The sequence below is a fragment of the Ictalurus punctatus genome, chromosome 17 (assembly GCF_001660625.3).
Source record: "Ictalurus punctatus breed USDA103 chromosome 17, Coco_2.0, whole genome shotgun sequence".
Taxonomy (NCBI): domain Eukaryota; kingdom Metazoa; phylum Chordata; class Actinopteri; order Siluriformes; family Ictaluridae; genus Ictalurus; species Ictalurus punctatus.
In genome coordinates this window covers 25,975,895-25,992,225 of record NC_030432.2, presented here as the reverse complement: position 1 = coordinate 25,992,225, position 16,331 = coordinate 25,975,895, and the positions used below count along the sequence as shown (strand labels likewise).

The 16,331-nt window shown below is 39.2% G+C and overlaps 1 protein-coding gene across 2 annotated transcripts in view; it reads left to right on the top strand.

Annotated features, from left to right (window-relative positions):
- Nucleotides 1-507: 507 nt before the first annotated feature.
- Nucleotides 508-16,331, top strand: part of best4 (bestrophin 4) — a 24,525-nt gene continuing 8,701 nt past the window's right edge. For both annotated transcript variants that reach the window (XM_053687409.1, XM_053687408.1), the window contains exons 1-3: nt 508-659; nt 1,084-1,178; nt 1,682-1,915. In XM_053687409.1, coding sequence (XP_053543384.1) covers nt 508-659; nt 1,084-1,178; nt 1,682-1,915 — 481 coding nt within the window. The remainder of the gene's footprint in view (nt 660-1,083; nt 1,179-1,681; nt 1,916-16,331) is intronic.

Here is a 16,331-nt window from a genome sequence, read left to right as displayed (position 1 = left end):
AATCTGCTCGGCTTTTACAATATTTAACTTCAGGATGCTGCAGGAATGGAGAACTGTCCATCAGTCATCGTGGCAGAACCTGCAGCTCGACACTTTACTGTAGCTCTGGTTCCCAAACCACAAATCACCGGGGGGGCAGAACCTGCCATCGGACGGAGGATATAAAGGTGAAGACAAGTGAAGAACTTCCTCTCACACAGAGCATACAGCGCTGAAGGTAAGAACAAAAACATTATAATGGTCAGTTCAGAACGACGCTTTTCAGATCCACTGATTATACGATGATACAATATCCATATCAGAATTTATGACATCACAACACACTTTCCTTGAAGCAATGTGCTTTTTTTTAGTCATGTTACATACAAGTATCCGAGTTACAGTAAAACTTCTATACAACACTAATACACTATTGCTCATCAATAACGTATATCTCTCTAACCGTATTACTGTACTGTACTATACTGTTACACTGTACTGTAATGTTATACTGTACCATGTGACCAGATGACGGTGTCGTACACGCTGGAGGTAGCGAACGCCCGTTTCGCCGGATTTACTAAACTTCTGTTCCGATGGAAGGGCAGCATTTACAAACTGCTCTATAAAGAGTTCCTCGTCTTCTGCTTCCTGTACGGCCTCTTCAGTGTCATATACAGGTACACACACACACACACACAAACACACACACACACACACACACACACACATTAAAGATAATAGATAGATAGATAGATAAATAGATAGATATTTAGATATATAGATATATGTGATAAATAGTGTTATCTTGTGTATTATGTTGTGTATTATCAGGTGTGTGTTGTGTGTTATGTTGTGTGTTATGTTGTGTATTATCAGGTGTGTATTGTGTGTTATCTTGTGTATTATGTTGTGTATTATCAGGTGTGTATTGTGTGTTATGTTGTGTGTTATGTTGTGTATTATCAGGTGTGTATTGTGTGTTATGTTGTGTGTTATGTTGTGTATTATCAGGTGTGTATTGTGTGTTATGTTGTGTGTTATGTTGTGTATTATCAGGTGTGTATTGTGTGTTATGTTGTGTGTTATGTTGTGTATTATCAGGTGTGTATTAAGTGAAGTTCAGCAGGAGCTTTTTGAGAGAGCTGCACGTCACTGTAATAAATTCGCTAAACTCATTCCCATGTCATTTGTTCTTGGTGAGTCAGATACACACACACTAACACAACTTCAGCTTTAACACTAACACAACTTCAGCTTTAACACTAACACAACTTCAGCTTTAACACTAACACAACTTCAGCTTTAACACTAACACAACTTCAACTTTAACACTAACACAACTTCAGCTTTAACACTAACACAACTTCAACTTTAACACTAACACAACTTTAACACTTCACCAGTCTGTCGGTCTCTTCATCTTTCTGGGTCAAGTTTCCTAAAAGCACTGTAGCACACAGATCATTGTTAAATGGTAGAGTGAGCATCACACTAAACAATCTGTGTGTGTGTGTGTGTGTGTGTATGTGTGTGTATGTGTATGTGTATGCGTGTGTGTATGTGTGTATGTATGTGTGTGTATCTATGTGTGGTTGTGTGTGTGTATGTATATGTGTGTGTGTGTGTATGTATATATATATATATATATATATATATATATATATATATATATATATATATATATGTGTGTGTGTTTCAGGTTTTTACATCTCCACGGCGTTCCAGCGTTGGTGGGGTCAGTACACCAGTTTTCCTCTTCCTGATAATCTGATGATGGTGGTTTCGGGGAACGTGCACGGTGTTGATGAGCGCGGTCGGATGATGAGGCGTACGCTCATGAGATACGCTAACCTGTCGTCCGTCCTCATCCTGCGCTCCATCAGCACACGCGTACGCAAGCGCTTCCGCACACTCGAAGATATCGTGGAGGCAGGTAAAGAGACACGCCCATGTGACACACTTCTCTGTAAATAAAAAACATTATATTACATAAAGCTGGAAACGAATATTCAAAAAATCTAAAATATTGCCAAGAAAAATTTTAAGCAAGTTCAAAATGATTTAAAATACAAAATTACACCTTAATATGAAAATATTTTTTCAATTTTAAAAAAGTTTCAAAGATAAAATTGAACTTCAATTTAAGTCTACTGGCTTTAAACACTGTACATTTGAACTATGAAGTCAATCTGAATATCTAATCTAATATCGTATCGTTTATACGGTGAAGTTTTCTGAAAGTAAGGAGATGTTTAGGAATGTTTTATGTAGCGTGTAGAAGGAGTCTCCAGTGTCAGCGCTGTGTAACAGACAGAGGTGAAGCTGTGACTTTAACTTTTCAACATCTTCAGCACAGAGTTTACACTCTCTACTGTTTCTCACTCACACACACACTCTTTATTATCTTATTCACATGAAGAGAGGGAATAGAGAGAGAGAATAGAGAGAGAGAATAGAGAGAGAATAGAGAGAGAATAGAGAGAGAATAGAGAGAGAATAGAGAGAGAATAAAGAGAGAGAATAGAGAGAGAATAGAGAGAGAATAGAGAGAGAGAATAGAGAGAGAATAGAGAGAGAGAATAGAGAGAGAATAGAGAGAGAATAGAGAGAGAATAAAGAGAGAGAATAGAGAGAGAATAGAGAGAGAGAATAGAGAGAGAGAATAAAGAGAGAGAATAGAGAGAGAATAGAGAGAGAATAGAGAGAGAATAAAGAGAGAGAATAGAGAGAGAATAGAGAGAGAGAATAGAGAGAGAGAATAGAGAGAGAATAGAGAGAGGGAATAGAGAGAGAGAATAGAGAGAGAATAGAGAGAGAGAATAGAGAGAGAATAGAGAGAGAATAGAGAGAGAATAAAGAGAGAGAATAGAGAGGGAATAGAGAGAGAGAATAGAGAGAGAGAATAGAGAGAGAGAATAAAGAGAGAGAATAGAGAGAGAATAGAGAGAGAATAGAGAGAGAATAAAGAGAGAGAATAGAGAGAGTATAGAGAGAGAATAGAGAGAGAGAGAATAGAGAGAGAATAAAGAGAGAGAATAGAGAGAGAGAATAGAGAGAGAATAGAGAGAGAGAATAAAGAGAGAGAATAGAGAGAGAGAATAGAGAGAGAGAATAAAGAGAGAGAATAGAGAGAGAATAGAGAGAGAATAGAGAGAGAGAATAGAGAGAGAGAATAGAGAGAGAATAGAGAGAGAGAATAGAGAGAGAGAATAAAGAGAGAGAATAGAGAGAGAATAGAGAGAGAATAGAGAGAGAATAAAGAGAGAGAATAGAGAGAGTATAGAGAGAGAATAGAGAGAGAGAGAATAGAGAGAGAATAAAGAGAGAGAATAGAGAGAGAGAATAGAGAGAGAATAGAGAGAGAGAATAAAGAGAGAGAATAGAGAGAGAGAATAGAGAGAGAGAATAAAGAGAGAGAATAGAGAGAGAATAGAGAGAGAATAGAGAGAGAGAATAGAGAGAGAGAATAGAGAGAGAATAGAGAGAGAGAATAGAGAGAGAGAATAGAGAGAGGGAATAGAGAGAGAGAATAGAGAGAGAGAGAATAGAGAGAGAATAGAGAGAGAGAATAGAGAGAGTGGTGATGAGGGAATGAGTGTTTATAGCTGCTATAACGTAAGAGAGAAACAGGAACTCACTTGTCTCATGTGGGTTACTGTATGATGTGTCCTTCAGTAAAACATGAAAAGTTGTAATTGTTGGAAAGTTGCTGTGGAGTAAGAGCAATAAAACACTGGGGGACGAGCTGTTAGAGGAAAACTTCAGAGTGGTAACAGTAACAGACGCACACACACACAGTGTTTATTAGTAGAGGATGACGGTGTTTATTAGTAGAGGATGACGGTGTTTATTAGTAGAGGATGACGGTGTTTATTAGTAGATGATGACGGTGTTTATTAGTGGATGATGACGGTGTTTATTAGTGGATGATGACGGTGTTTATTAGTGGATGATGACGGTGTTTATTAGTGGATGATGACGGTGTTTATTAGTGGAGGATGACGGTGTTTATTAGTGGATGATGACGGTGTTTATTAGTGGATGATGACGGTGTTTATTAGTAGAGGATGACGGTGTTTATTAGTAGATGATGACGGTGTTTATTAGTGGATGATGACGGTGTTTATTAGTGGATGATGACGGTGTTTATTAGTGGATGATGACGGTGTTTATTAGTGGATGATGACGGTGTTTATTAGTGGAGGATGACGGTGTTTATTAGTGGATGATGACGGTGTTTATTAGTAGAGGATGACGGTGTTTATTAGTGGATGATGACGGTGTTTATTAGTGGATGATGACGGTGTTTATTAGTGGAGGATGACGGTGTTTATTAGTGGATGATGACGGTGTTTATTAGTAGATGATGACGGTGTTTATTAGTAGATGATGACGGTGTTTATTAGTGGATGATGACGGTGTTTATTAGTAGAGGATGACGGTGTTTATTAGTGGATGATGACGGTGTTTATTAGTGGATGATGACGGTGTTTATTAGTGGATGATGACGGTGTTTATTAGTAGAGGATGACGGTGTTTATTAGTGGATGATGACGGTGTTTATTAGTGGATGATGACGGTGTTTATTAGTGGATGATGACGGTGTTTATTAGTAGAGGATGACGGTGTTTATTAGTGGATGATGACGGTGTTTATTAGTAGATGATGACGGTGTTTATTAGTGGATGATGACGGTGTTTATTAGTAGAGGATGACGGTGTTTATTAGTGGAGGATGACGTTGTTTATTAGTAGAGGATGACGGTGTTTATTAGTGGAGGATGACGGTGTTTATTAGTGGATGATGACGGTGTTTATTAGTAGAGGATGACGGTGTTTATTAGTAGAGGATGACGGTGTTTATTAGTAGAGGATGACGGTGTTTATTAGTGGATGATGACGGTGTTTATTAGTGGAGGATGACGGTGTTTATTAGTGGATGATGACGGTGTTTATTAGTGGATGATGACGGTGTTTATTAGTGGATGATGACGGTGTTTATTAGTGGATGATGACGGTGTTTATTAGTGGAGGATGACGGTGTTTATTAGTGGAGGATGACGGTGTTTATTAGTGGAGGATGACGGTGTTTATTAGTAGAGGATGACGGTGTTTATTAGTAGAGGATGACGGTGTTTATTAGTGGAGGATGACGGTGTTTATTAGTGGAGGATGACGGTGTTTATTAGTGGAGGATGACGGTGTTTATTAGTGGAGGATGACGGTGTTTATTAGTGGAGGATGACGGTGTTTATTAGTAGATGATGACGGTGTTTATTAGTAGAGGATGACGGTGTTTATTAGTAGAGGATGACGGTGTTTATTAGTAGATGATGACGGTGTTTATTAGTAGAGGATGACGGTGTTTATTAGTGGATGATGACGGTGTTTATTAGTGGATGATGACGGTGTTTATTAGTGGATGATGACGGTGTTTATTAGTAGAGGATGACGGTGTTTATTAGTGGATGATGACGGTGTTTATTAGTAGATGATGACGGTGTTTATTAGTAGAGGATGACGGTGTTTATTAGTAGATGATGACGGTGTTTATTAGTGGAGGATGACGGTGTTTATTAGTGGATGATGACGGTGTTTATTAGTGGAGGATGACGGTGTTTATTAGTGGATGATGACGGTGTTTATTAGTGGATGATGACGGTGTTTATTAGTAGAGGATGACGGTGTTTATTAGTGGATGATGACGGTGTTTATTAGTGGATGATGACGGTGTTTATTAGTAGAGGATGACGGTGTTTATTAGTGGATGATGACGGTGTTTATTAGTGGATGATGACGGTGTTTATTAGTGGATGATGACGGTGTTTATTAGTGGAGGATGACGGTGTTTGTTAGTGGAGGATGACGGTGTTTGTTAGTGGAGGATGACGGTGTTTGTTAGTGGAGGATGACGGTGTTTGTTAGTGGAGGATGACGGTGTTTGTTAGTGGAGGATGACGGTGTTTATTAGTGGAGGATGACGGTGTTTATTAGTGGAGGATGACGGTGTTTATTAGTAGAGGATGACGGTGTTTATTAGTAGAGGATGACGGTGTTTATTAGTAGAGGATGACGGTGTTTATTAGTAGATGATGACGACGGTGTTTATTAGTGGATGATGACGGTGTTTATTAGTGGATGATGACGGTGTTTATTAGTAGATGATGACGGTGTTTATTAGTGGATGATGACGGTGTTTATTAGTGGAGGATGACGGTGTTTATTAGTGGATGATGACGGTGTTTATTAGTAGAGGATGACGGTGTTTATTAGTAGAGGATGACGGTGTTTATTAGTAGAGGATGACGGTGTTTATTAGTGGATGATGACGGTGTTTATTAGTGGAGGATGACGGTGTTTATTAGTGGAGGATGACGGTGTTTATTAGTAGAGGATGACGGTGTTTATTAGTGGATGATGACGGTGTTTATTAGTGGATGATGACGGTGTTTATTAGTGGATGACGGTGTTTATTAGTAGAGGATGACGGTGTTTATTAGTAGATGATGACGGTGTTTATTAGTGGATGATGACGGTGTTTATTAGTGGATGATGACGGTGTTTATTAGTGGATGATGACGGTGTTTATTAGTAGAGGATGACGGTGTTTATTAGTAGAGGATGACGGTGTTTATTAGTAGATGATGACGGTGTTTATTAGTAGAGGATGACGGTGTTTATTAGTGGATGATGACGGTGTTTATTAGTAGAGGATGACGGTGTTTATTAGTAGAGGATGACGGTGTTTATTAGTGGATGATGACGGTGTTTATTAGTGGATGATGACGGTGTTTATTAGTGGATGATGACGGTGTTTATTAGTAGATGATGACGGTGTTTATTAGTAGAGGATGACGGTGTTTATTAGTGGATGATGACGGTGTTTATTAGTGGATGATGACGGTGTTTATTAGTGGATGATGACGGTGTTTATTAGTGGATGATGACGGTGTTTATTAGTGGAGGATGACGGTGTTTATTAGTGGAGGATGACGGTGTTTATTAGTAGAGGATGACGGTGTTTATTAGTAGATGATGACGGTGTTTATTAGTAGAGGATGACGGTGTTTATTAGTGGATGATGACGGTGTTTATTAGTGGAGGATGACGGTGTTTATTAGTGGAGGATGACGGTGTTTATTAGTGGAGGATGACGGTGTTTATTAGTGGATGATGACGGTGTTTATTAGTGGATGATGACGGTGTTTATTAGTGGATGATGACGGTGTTTATTAGTGGATGATGACGGTGTTTATTAGTAGAGGATGACGGTGTTTATTAGTGGATGATGACGGTGTTTATTAGTGGATGATGACGGTGTTTATTAGTGGATGATGACGGTGTTTATTAGTGGAGGATGACGGTGTTTATTAGTAGATGATGACGGTGTTTATTAGTAGAGGATGACGGTGTTTATTAGTAGATGATGACGGTGTTTATTAGTAGAGGATGACGGTGTTTATTAGTAGAGGATGACGGTGTTTATTAGTGGAGGATGACGGTGTTTATTAGTGGAGGATGACGGTGTTTATTAGTGGATGATGACGGTGTTTATTAGTAGAGGATGACGGTGTTTATTAGTGGATGATGACGGTGTTTATTAGTGGATGATGACGGTGTTTATTAGTGGATGATGACGGTGTTTATTAGTGGAGGATGACGGTGTTTATTAGTGGAGGATGACGGTGTTTATTAGTGGAGGATGACGGTGTTTATTAGTGGAGGATGACGGTGTTTATTAGTGGATGATGACGGTGTTTATTAGTGGAGGATGACGGTGTTTATTAGTGGATGATGACGGTGTTTATTAGTAGAGGATGACGGTGTTTATTAGTAGAGGATGACGGTGTTTATTAGTAGAGGATGACGGTGTTTATTAGTGGATGATGACGGTGTTTATTAGTGGATGATGACGGTGTTTATTAGTGGATGACGGTGTTTATTAGTAGAGGATGACGGTGTTTATTAGTAGATGATGACGGTGTTTATTAGTGGATGATGACGGTGTTTATTAGTAGAGGATGACGGTGTTTATTAGTGGAGGATGACGGTGTTTATTAGTGGAGGATGACGGTGTTTATTAGTGGATGATGACGGTGTTTATTAGTGGATGATGACGGTGTTTATTAGTGGATGACGGTGTTTATTAGTAGAGGATGACGGTGTTTATTAGTAGATGATGACGGTGTTTATTAGTGGATGATGACGGTGTTTATTAGTAGAGGATGACGGTGTTTATTAGTGGAGGATGACGGTGTTTATTAGTGGAGGATGACGGTGTTTATTAGTGGATGATGACGGTGTTTATTAGTAGAGGATGACGGTGTTTATTAGTGGATGATGACGGTGTTTATTAGTGGATGATGACGGTGTTTATTAGTAGAGGATGACGGTGTTTATTAGTGGATGATGACGGTGTTTATTAGTGGAGGATGACGGTGTTTATTAGTGGAGGATGACGGTGTTTATTAGTAGATGATGACGGTGTTTATTAGTAGAGGATGACGGTGTTTATTAGTAGATGATGACGGTGTTTATTAGTGGAGGATGACGGTGTTTATTAGTGGAGGATGACGGTGTTTATTAGTGGATGATGACGGTGTTTATTAGTAGAGGATGACGGTGTTTATTAGCAGAGGATGACGGTGTTTATTAGCGGATGATGACGGTGTTTATTAGTGGATGATGACGGTGTTTATTAGTGGATGATGACGGTGTTTATTAGTGGATGATGACGGTGTTTATTAGTGGATGATGACGGTGTTTATTAGTAGATGATGACGGTGTTTATTAGTAGAGGATGACGGTGTTTATTAGTAGATGATGACGGTGTTTATTAGTAGATGATGACGGTGTTTATTAGTAGAGGATGACGGTGTTTATTAGTAGATGATGACGGTGTTTATTAGTAGAGGATGACGGTGTTTATTAGTGGATGATGACGGTGTTTATTAGTGGATGATGACGGTGTTTATTAGTAGATGATGACGGTGTTTATTAGTAGAGGATGACGGTGTTTATTAGTGGATGATGACGGTGTTTATTAGTGGATGATGACGGTGTTTATTAGTGGAGGATGACGGTGTTTATTAGTAGATGATGACGGTGTTTATTAGTAGAGGATGACGGTGTTTATTAGTAGATGATGACGGTGTTTATTAGTAGAGGATGACGGTGTTTATTAGTAGAGGATGACGGTGTTTATTAGTGGATGATGACGGTGTTTATTAGTAGAGGATGACGGTGTTTATTAGTGGAGGATGACGGTGTTTATTAGTGGAGGATGACGGTGTTTATTAGTGGATGATGACGGTGTTTATTAGTAGAGGATGACGGTGTTTATTAGTGGATGATGACGGTGTTTATTAGTAGATGATGACGGTGTTTATTAGTGGATGATGACGGTGTTTATTAGTAGAGGATGACGGTGTTTATTAGTAGATGATGACGGTGTTTATTAGTGGATGATGACGGTGTTTATTAGTGGATGATGACGGTGTTTATTAGTAGAGGATGACGGTGTTTATTAGTGGATGATGACGGTGTTTATTAGTGGATGATGACGGTGTTTATTAGTGGATGATGACGGTGTTTATTAGTAGAGGATGACGGTGTTTATTAGTGGATGATGACGGTGTTTATTAGTAGATGATGACGGTGTTTATTAGTGGATGATGACGGTGTTTATTAGTAGAGGATGACGGTGTTTATTAGTGGAGGATGACGTTGTTTATTAGTAAAGGATGACGGTGTTTATTAGTGGAGGATGACGGTGTTTATTAGTGGATGATGACGGTGTTTATTAGTAGAGGATGACGGTGTTTATTAGTAGAGGATGACGGTGTTTATTAGTGGATGATGACGGTGTTTATTAGTGGATGATGACGGTGTTTATTAGTGGATGATGACGGTGTTTATTAGTGGATGATGACGGTGTTTATTAGTGGATGATGACGGTGTTTATTAGTGGATGATGACGGTGTTTATTAGTGGAGGATGACGGTGTTTATTAGTGGAGGATGACGGTGTTTATTAGTAGAGGATGACGGTGTTTATTAGTGGAGGATGACGGTGTTTATTAGTGGAGGATGACGGTGTTTATTAGTGGAGGATGACGGTGTTTATTAGTAGAGGATGACGGTGTTTATTAGTGGAGGATGACGGTGTTTATTAGTGGAGGATGACGGTGTTTATTAGTAGATGATGACGGTGTTTATTAGTAGAGGATGACGGTGTTTATTAGTAGAGGATGACGGTGTTTATTAGTAGATGATGACGGTGTTTATTAGTAGAGGATGACGGTGTTTATTAGTGGATGATGACGGTGTTTATTAGTGGATGATGACGGTGTTTATTAGTGGATGATGACGGTGTTTATTAGTAGAGGATGACGGTGTTTATTAGTGGATGATGACGGTGTTTATTAGTAGATGATGACGGTGTTTATTAGTAGAGGATGACGGTGTTTATTAGTAGATGATGACGGTGTTTATTAGTGGAGGATGACGGTGTTTATTAGTGGATGATGACGGTGTTTATTAGTGGAGGATGACGGTGTTTATTAGTGGATGATGACGGTGTTTATTAGTGGATGATGACGGTGTTTATTAGTAGAGGATGACGGTGTTTATTAGTGGATGATGACGGTGTTTATTAGTGGATGATGACGGTGTTTATTAGTAGAGGATGACGGTGTTTATTAGTGGATGATGACGGTGTTTATTAGTGGATGATGACGGTGTTTGTTAGTGGATGATGACGGTGTTTGTTAGTGGAGGATGACGGTGTTTGTTAGTGGAGGATGACGGTGTTTGTTAGTGGAGGATGACGGTGTTTGTTAGTGGAGGATGACGGTGTTTGTTAGTGGAGGATGACGGTGTTTGTTAGTGGAGGATGACGGTGTTTATTAGTGGAGGATGACGGTGTTTATTAGTGGAGGATGACGGTGTTTATTAGTAGAGGATGACGGTGTTTATTAGTAGAGGATGACGGTGTTTATTAGTAGAGGATGACGGTGTTTATTAGTAGATGATGACGACGGTGTTTATTAGTGGATGATGACGGTGTTTATTAGTGGATGATGACGGTGTTTATTAGTGGATGATGACGGTGTTTATTAGTGGAGGATGACGGTGTTTATTAGTGGATGATGACGGTGTTTATTAGTAGAGGATGACGGTGTTTATTAGTAGAGGATGACGGTGTTTATTAGTAGAGGATGACGGTGTTTATTAGTGGATGATGACGGTGTTTATTAGTGGAGGATGACGGTGTTTATTAGTGGAGGATGACGGTGTTTATTAGTAGAGGATGACGGTGTTTATTAGTGGATGATGACGGTGTTTATTAGTGGATGATGACGGTGTTTATTAGTGGATGATGACGGTGTTTATTAGTGGATGACGGTGTTTATTAGTAGAGGATGACGGTGTTTATTAGTAGATGATGACGGTGTTTATTAGTGGATGATGACGGTGTTTATTAGTGGATGATGACGGTGTTTATTAGTGGATGATGACGGTGTTTATTAGTAGAGGATGACGGTGTTTATTAGTAGAGGATGACGGTGTTTATTAGTAGATGATGACGGTGTTTATTAGTAGAGGATGACGGTGTTTATTAGTGGATGATGACGGTGTTTATTAGTAGAGGATGACGGTGTTTATTAGTAGAGGATGACGGTGTTTATTAGTGGATGATGACGGTGTTTATTAGTGGATGATGACGGTGTTTATTAGTGGATGATGACGGTGTTTATTAGTAGATGATGACGGTGTTTATTAGTAGAGGATGACGGTGTTTATTAGTGGATGATGACGGTGTTTATTAGTGGATGATGACGGTGTTTATTAGTGGATGATGACGGTGTTTATTAGTGGATGATGACGGTGTTTATTAGCGGAGGATGACGGTGTTTATTAGTGGAGGATGACGGTGTTTATTAGTAGAGGATGACGGTGTTTATTAGTAGATGATGACGGTGTTTATTAGTAGAGGATGACGGTGTTTATTAGTAGAGGATGACGGTGTTTATTAGTAGATGATGACGGTGTTTATTAGTAGAGGATGACGGTGTTTATTAGTGGATGATGACGGTGTTTATTAGTGGATGATGACGGTGTTTATTAGTGGATGATGACGGTGTTTATTAGTAGAGGATGACGGTGTTTATTAGTGGATGATGACGGTGTTTATTAGTAGATGATGACGGTGTTTATTAGTAGAGGATGACGGTGTTTATTAGTAGATGATGACGGTGTTTATTAGTGGAGGATGACGGTGTTTATTAGTGGATGATGACGGTGTTTATTAGTGGAGGATGACGGTGTTTATTAGTGGATGATGACGGTGTTTATTAGTGGATGATGACGGTGTTTATTAGTAGAGGATGACGGTGTTTATTAGTGGATGATGACGGTGTTTATTAGTGGATGATGACGGTGTTTATTAGTAGAGGATGACGGTGTTTATTAGTGGATGATGACGGTGTTTATTAGTGGATGATGACGGTGTTTATTAGTGGATGATGACGGTGTTTATTAGTGGAGGATGACGGTGTTTGTTAGTGGAGGATGACGGTGTTTGTTAGTGGAGGATGACGGTGTTTGTTAGTGGAGGATGACGGTGTTTGTTAGTGGAGGATGACGGTGTTTGTTAGTGGAGGATGACGGTGTTTATTAGTGGAGGATGACGGTGTTTATTAGTGGAGGATGACGGTGTTTATTAGTAGAGGATGACGGTGTTTATTAGTAGAGGATGACGGTGTTTATTAGTAGAGGATGACGGTGTTTATTAGTAGATGATGACGACGGTGTTTATTAGTGGATGATGACGGTGTTTATTAGTGGATGATGACGGTGTTTATTAGTGGATGATGACGGTGTTTATTAGTGGAGGATGACGGTGTTTATTAGTGGATGATGACGGTGTTTATTAGTAGAGGATGACGGTGTTTATTAGTAGAGGATGACGGTGTTTATTAGTAGAGGATGACGGTGTTTATTAGTGGATGATGACGGTGTTTATTAGTGGAGGATGACGGTGTTTATTAGTGGAGGATGACGGTGTTTATTAGTAGAGGATGACGGTGTTTATTAGTGGATGATGACGGTGTTTATTAGTGGATGATGACGGTGTTTATTAGTGGATGACGGTGTTTATTAGTAGAGGATGACGGTGTTTATTAGTAGATGATGACGGTGTTTATTAGTGGATGATGACGGTGTTTATTAGTGGATGATGACGGTGTTTATTAGTGGATGATGACGGTGTTTATTAGTAGAGGATGACGGTGTTTATTAGTAGAGGATGACGGTGTTTATTAGTAGATGATGACGGTGTTTATTAGTAGAGGATGACGGTGTTTATTAGTGGATGATGACGGTGTTTATTAGTAGAGGATGACGGTGTTTATTAGTAGAGGATGACGGTGTTTATTAGTGGATGATGACGGTGTTTATTAGTGGATGATGACGGTGTTTATTAGTGGATGATGACGGTGTTTATTAGTAGATGATGACGGTGTTTATTAGTAGAGGATGACGGTGTTTATTAGTGGATGATGACGGTGTTTATTAGTGGATGATGACGGTGTTTATTAGTGGATGATGACGGTGTTTATTAGTGGATGATGACGGTGTTTATTAGTGGAGGATGACGGTGTTTATTAGTGGAGGATGACGGTGTTTATTAGTAGAGGATGACGGTGTTTATTAGTAGATGATGACGGTGTTTATTAGTAGAGGATGACGGTGTTTATTAGTGGATGATGACGGTGTTTATTAGTAGAGGATGACGGTGTTTATTAGTGGAGGATGACGGTGTTTATTAGTGGATGATGACGGTGTTTATTAGTGGATGATGACGGTGTTTATTAGTGGATGATGACGGTGTTTATTAGTGGATGATGACGGTGTTTATTAGTGGATGATGACGGTGTTTATTAGTAGAGGATGACGGTGTTTATTAGTGGATGATGACGGTGTTTATTAGTGGATGATGACGGTGTTTATTAGTGGATGATGACGGTGTTTATTAGTGGAGGATGACGGTGTTTATTAGTAGATGATGACGGTGTTTATTAGTAGAGGATGACGGTGTTTATTAGTAGATGATGACGGTGTTTATTAGTAGAGGATGACGGTGTTTATTAGTGGAGGATGACGGTGTTTATTAGTGGAGGATGACGGTGTTTATTAGTGGAGGATGACGGTGTTTATTAGTGGATGATGACGGTGTTTATTAGTAGAGGATGACGGTGTTTATTAGTGGATGATGACGGTGTTTATTAGTGGATGATGACGGTGTTTATTAGTGGATGATGACGGTGTTTATTAGTGGAGGATGACGGTGTTTATTAGTGGAGGATGACGGTGTTTATTAGTGGAGGATGACGGTGTTTATTAGTGGAGGATGACGGTGTTTATTAGTGGATGATGACGGTGTTTATTAGTGGAGGATGACGGTGTTTATTAGTGGAGGATGACGGTGTTTATTAGTGGAGGATGACGGTGTTTATTAGTGGATGATGACGGTGTTTATTAGTGGATGATGACGGTGTTTATTAGTGGATGATGACGGTGTTTATTAGTAGAGGATGACGGTGTTTATTAGTGGATGATGACGGTGTTTATTAGTGGAGGATGACGGTGTTTATTAGTGGAGGATGACGGTGTTTATTAGTAGATGATGACGGTGTTTATTAGTAGAGGATGACGGTGTTTATTAGTAGATGATGACGGTGTTTATTAGTGGAGGATGACGGTGTTTATTAGTGGAGGATGACGGTGTTTATTAGTGGATGATGACGGTGTTTATTAGTAGAGGATGACGGTGTTTATTAGTAGAGGATGACGGTGTTTATTAGTGGATGATGACGGTGTTTATTAGTGGATGATGACGGTGTTTATTAGTGGATGATGACGGTGTTTATTAGTGGATGATGACGGTGTTTATTAGTGGATGATGACGGTGTTTATTAGTAGATGATGACGGTGTTTATTAGTAGAGGATGACGGTGTTTATTAGTAGATGATGACGGTGTTTATTAGTAGATGATGACGGTGTTTATTAGTAGAGGATGACGGTGTTTATTAGTAGATGATGACGGTGTTTATTAGTAGAGGATGACGGTGTTTATTAGTGGATGATGACGGTGTTTATTAGTGGATGATGACGGTGTTTATTAGTAGATGATGACGGTGTTTATTAGTAGAGGATGACGGTGTTTATTAGTGGATGATGACGGTGTTTATTAGTGGATGATGACGGTGTTTATTAGTGGAGGATGACGGTGTTTATTAGTAGATGATGACGGTGTTTATTAGTAGAGGATGACGGTGTTTATTAGTAGATGATGACGGTGTTTATTAGTAGAGGATGACGGTGTTTATTAGTAGAGGATGACGGTGTTTATTAGTGGATGATGACGGTGTTTATTAGTAGAGGATGACGGTGTTTATTAGTGGAGGATGACGGTGTTTATTAGTGGAGGATGACGGTGTTTATTAGTGGATGATGACGGTGTTTATTAGTAGAGGATGACGGTGTTTATTAGTGGATGATGACGGTGTTTATTAGTGGATGATGACGGTGTTTATTAGTGGATGATGACGGTGTTTATTAGTGGAGGATGACGGTGTTTATTAGTAGAGGATGACGGTGTTTATTAGTAGATGATGACGGTGTTTATTAGTGGAGGATGACGGTGTTTATTAGTGGATGATGACGGTGTTTATTAGTGGAGGATGACGGTGTTTATTAGTGGATGATGACGGTGTTTATTAGTAGAGGATGACGGTGTTTATTAGTGGATGATGACGGTGTTTATTAGTGGATGATGACGGTGTTTATTAGTAGAGGATGACGGTGTTTATTAGTGGATGATGACGGTGTTTATTAGTGGATGATGACGGTGTTTATTAGTGGAGGATGACGGTGTTTATTAGTGGAGGATGACGGTGTTTATTAGTGGATGATGACGGTGTTTATTAGTGGATGATGACGGTGTTTATTAGTGGAGGATGACGGTGTTTATTAGTGGATGATGACGGTGTTTATTAGTGGATGATGACGGTGTTTATTAGTGGATGATGACGGTGTTTATTAGTGGATGATGACGGTGTTTATTAGTGGATGATGACGGTGTTTATTAGTGGATGATGACGGTGTTTATTAGTGGATGATGACGGTGTTTATTAGTGGAGGATGACGGTGTTTATTAGTGGATGATGACGGTGTTTATTAGTGGATGATGACGGTGTTTATTAGTGGATGATGACGGTGTTTATTAGTAGAGGATGACGGTGTTTATTAGTGGATGATGACGGTGTTTATTAGTAGAGGATGACG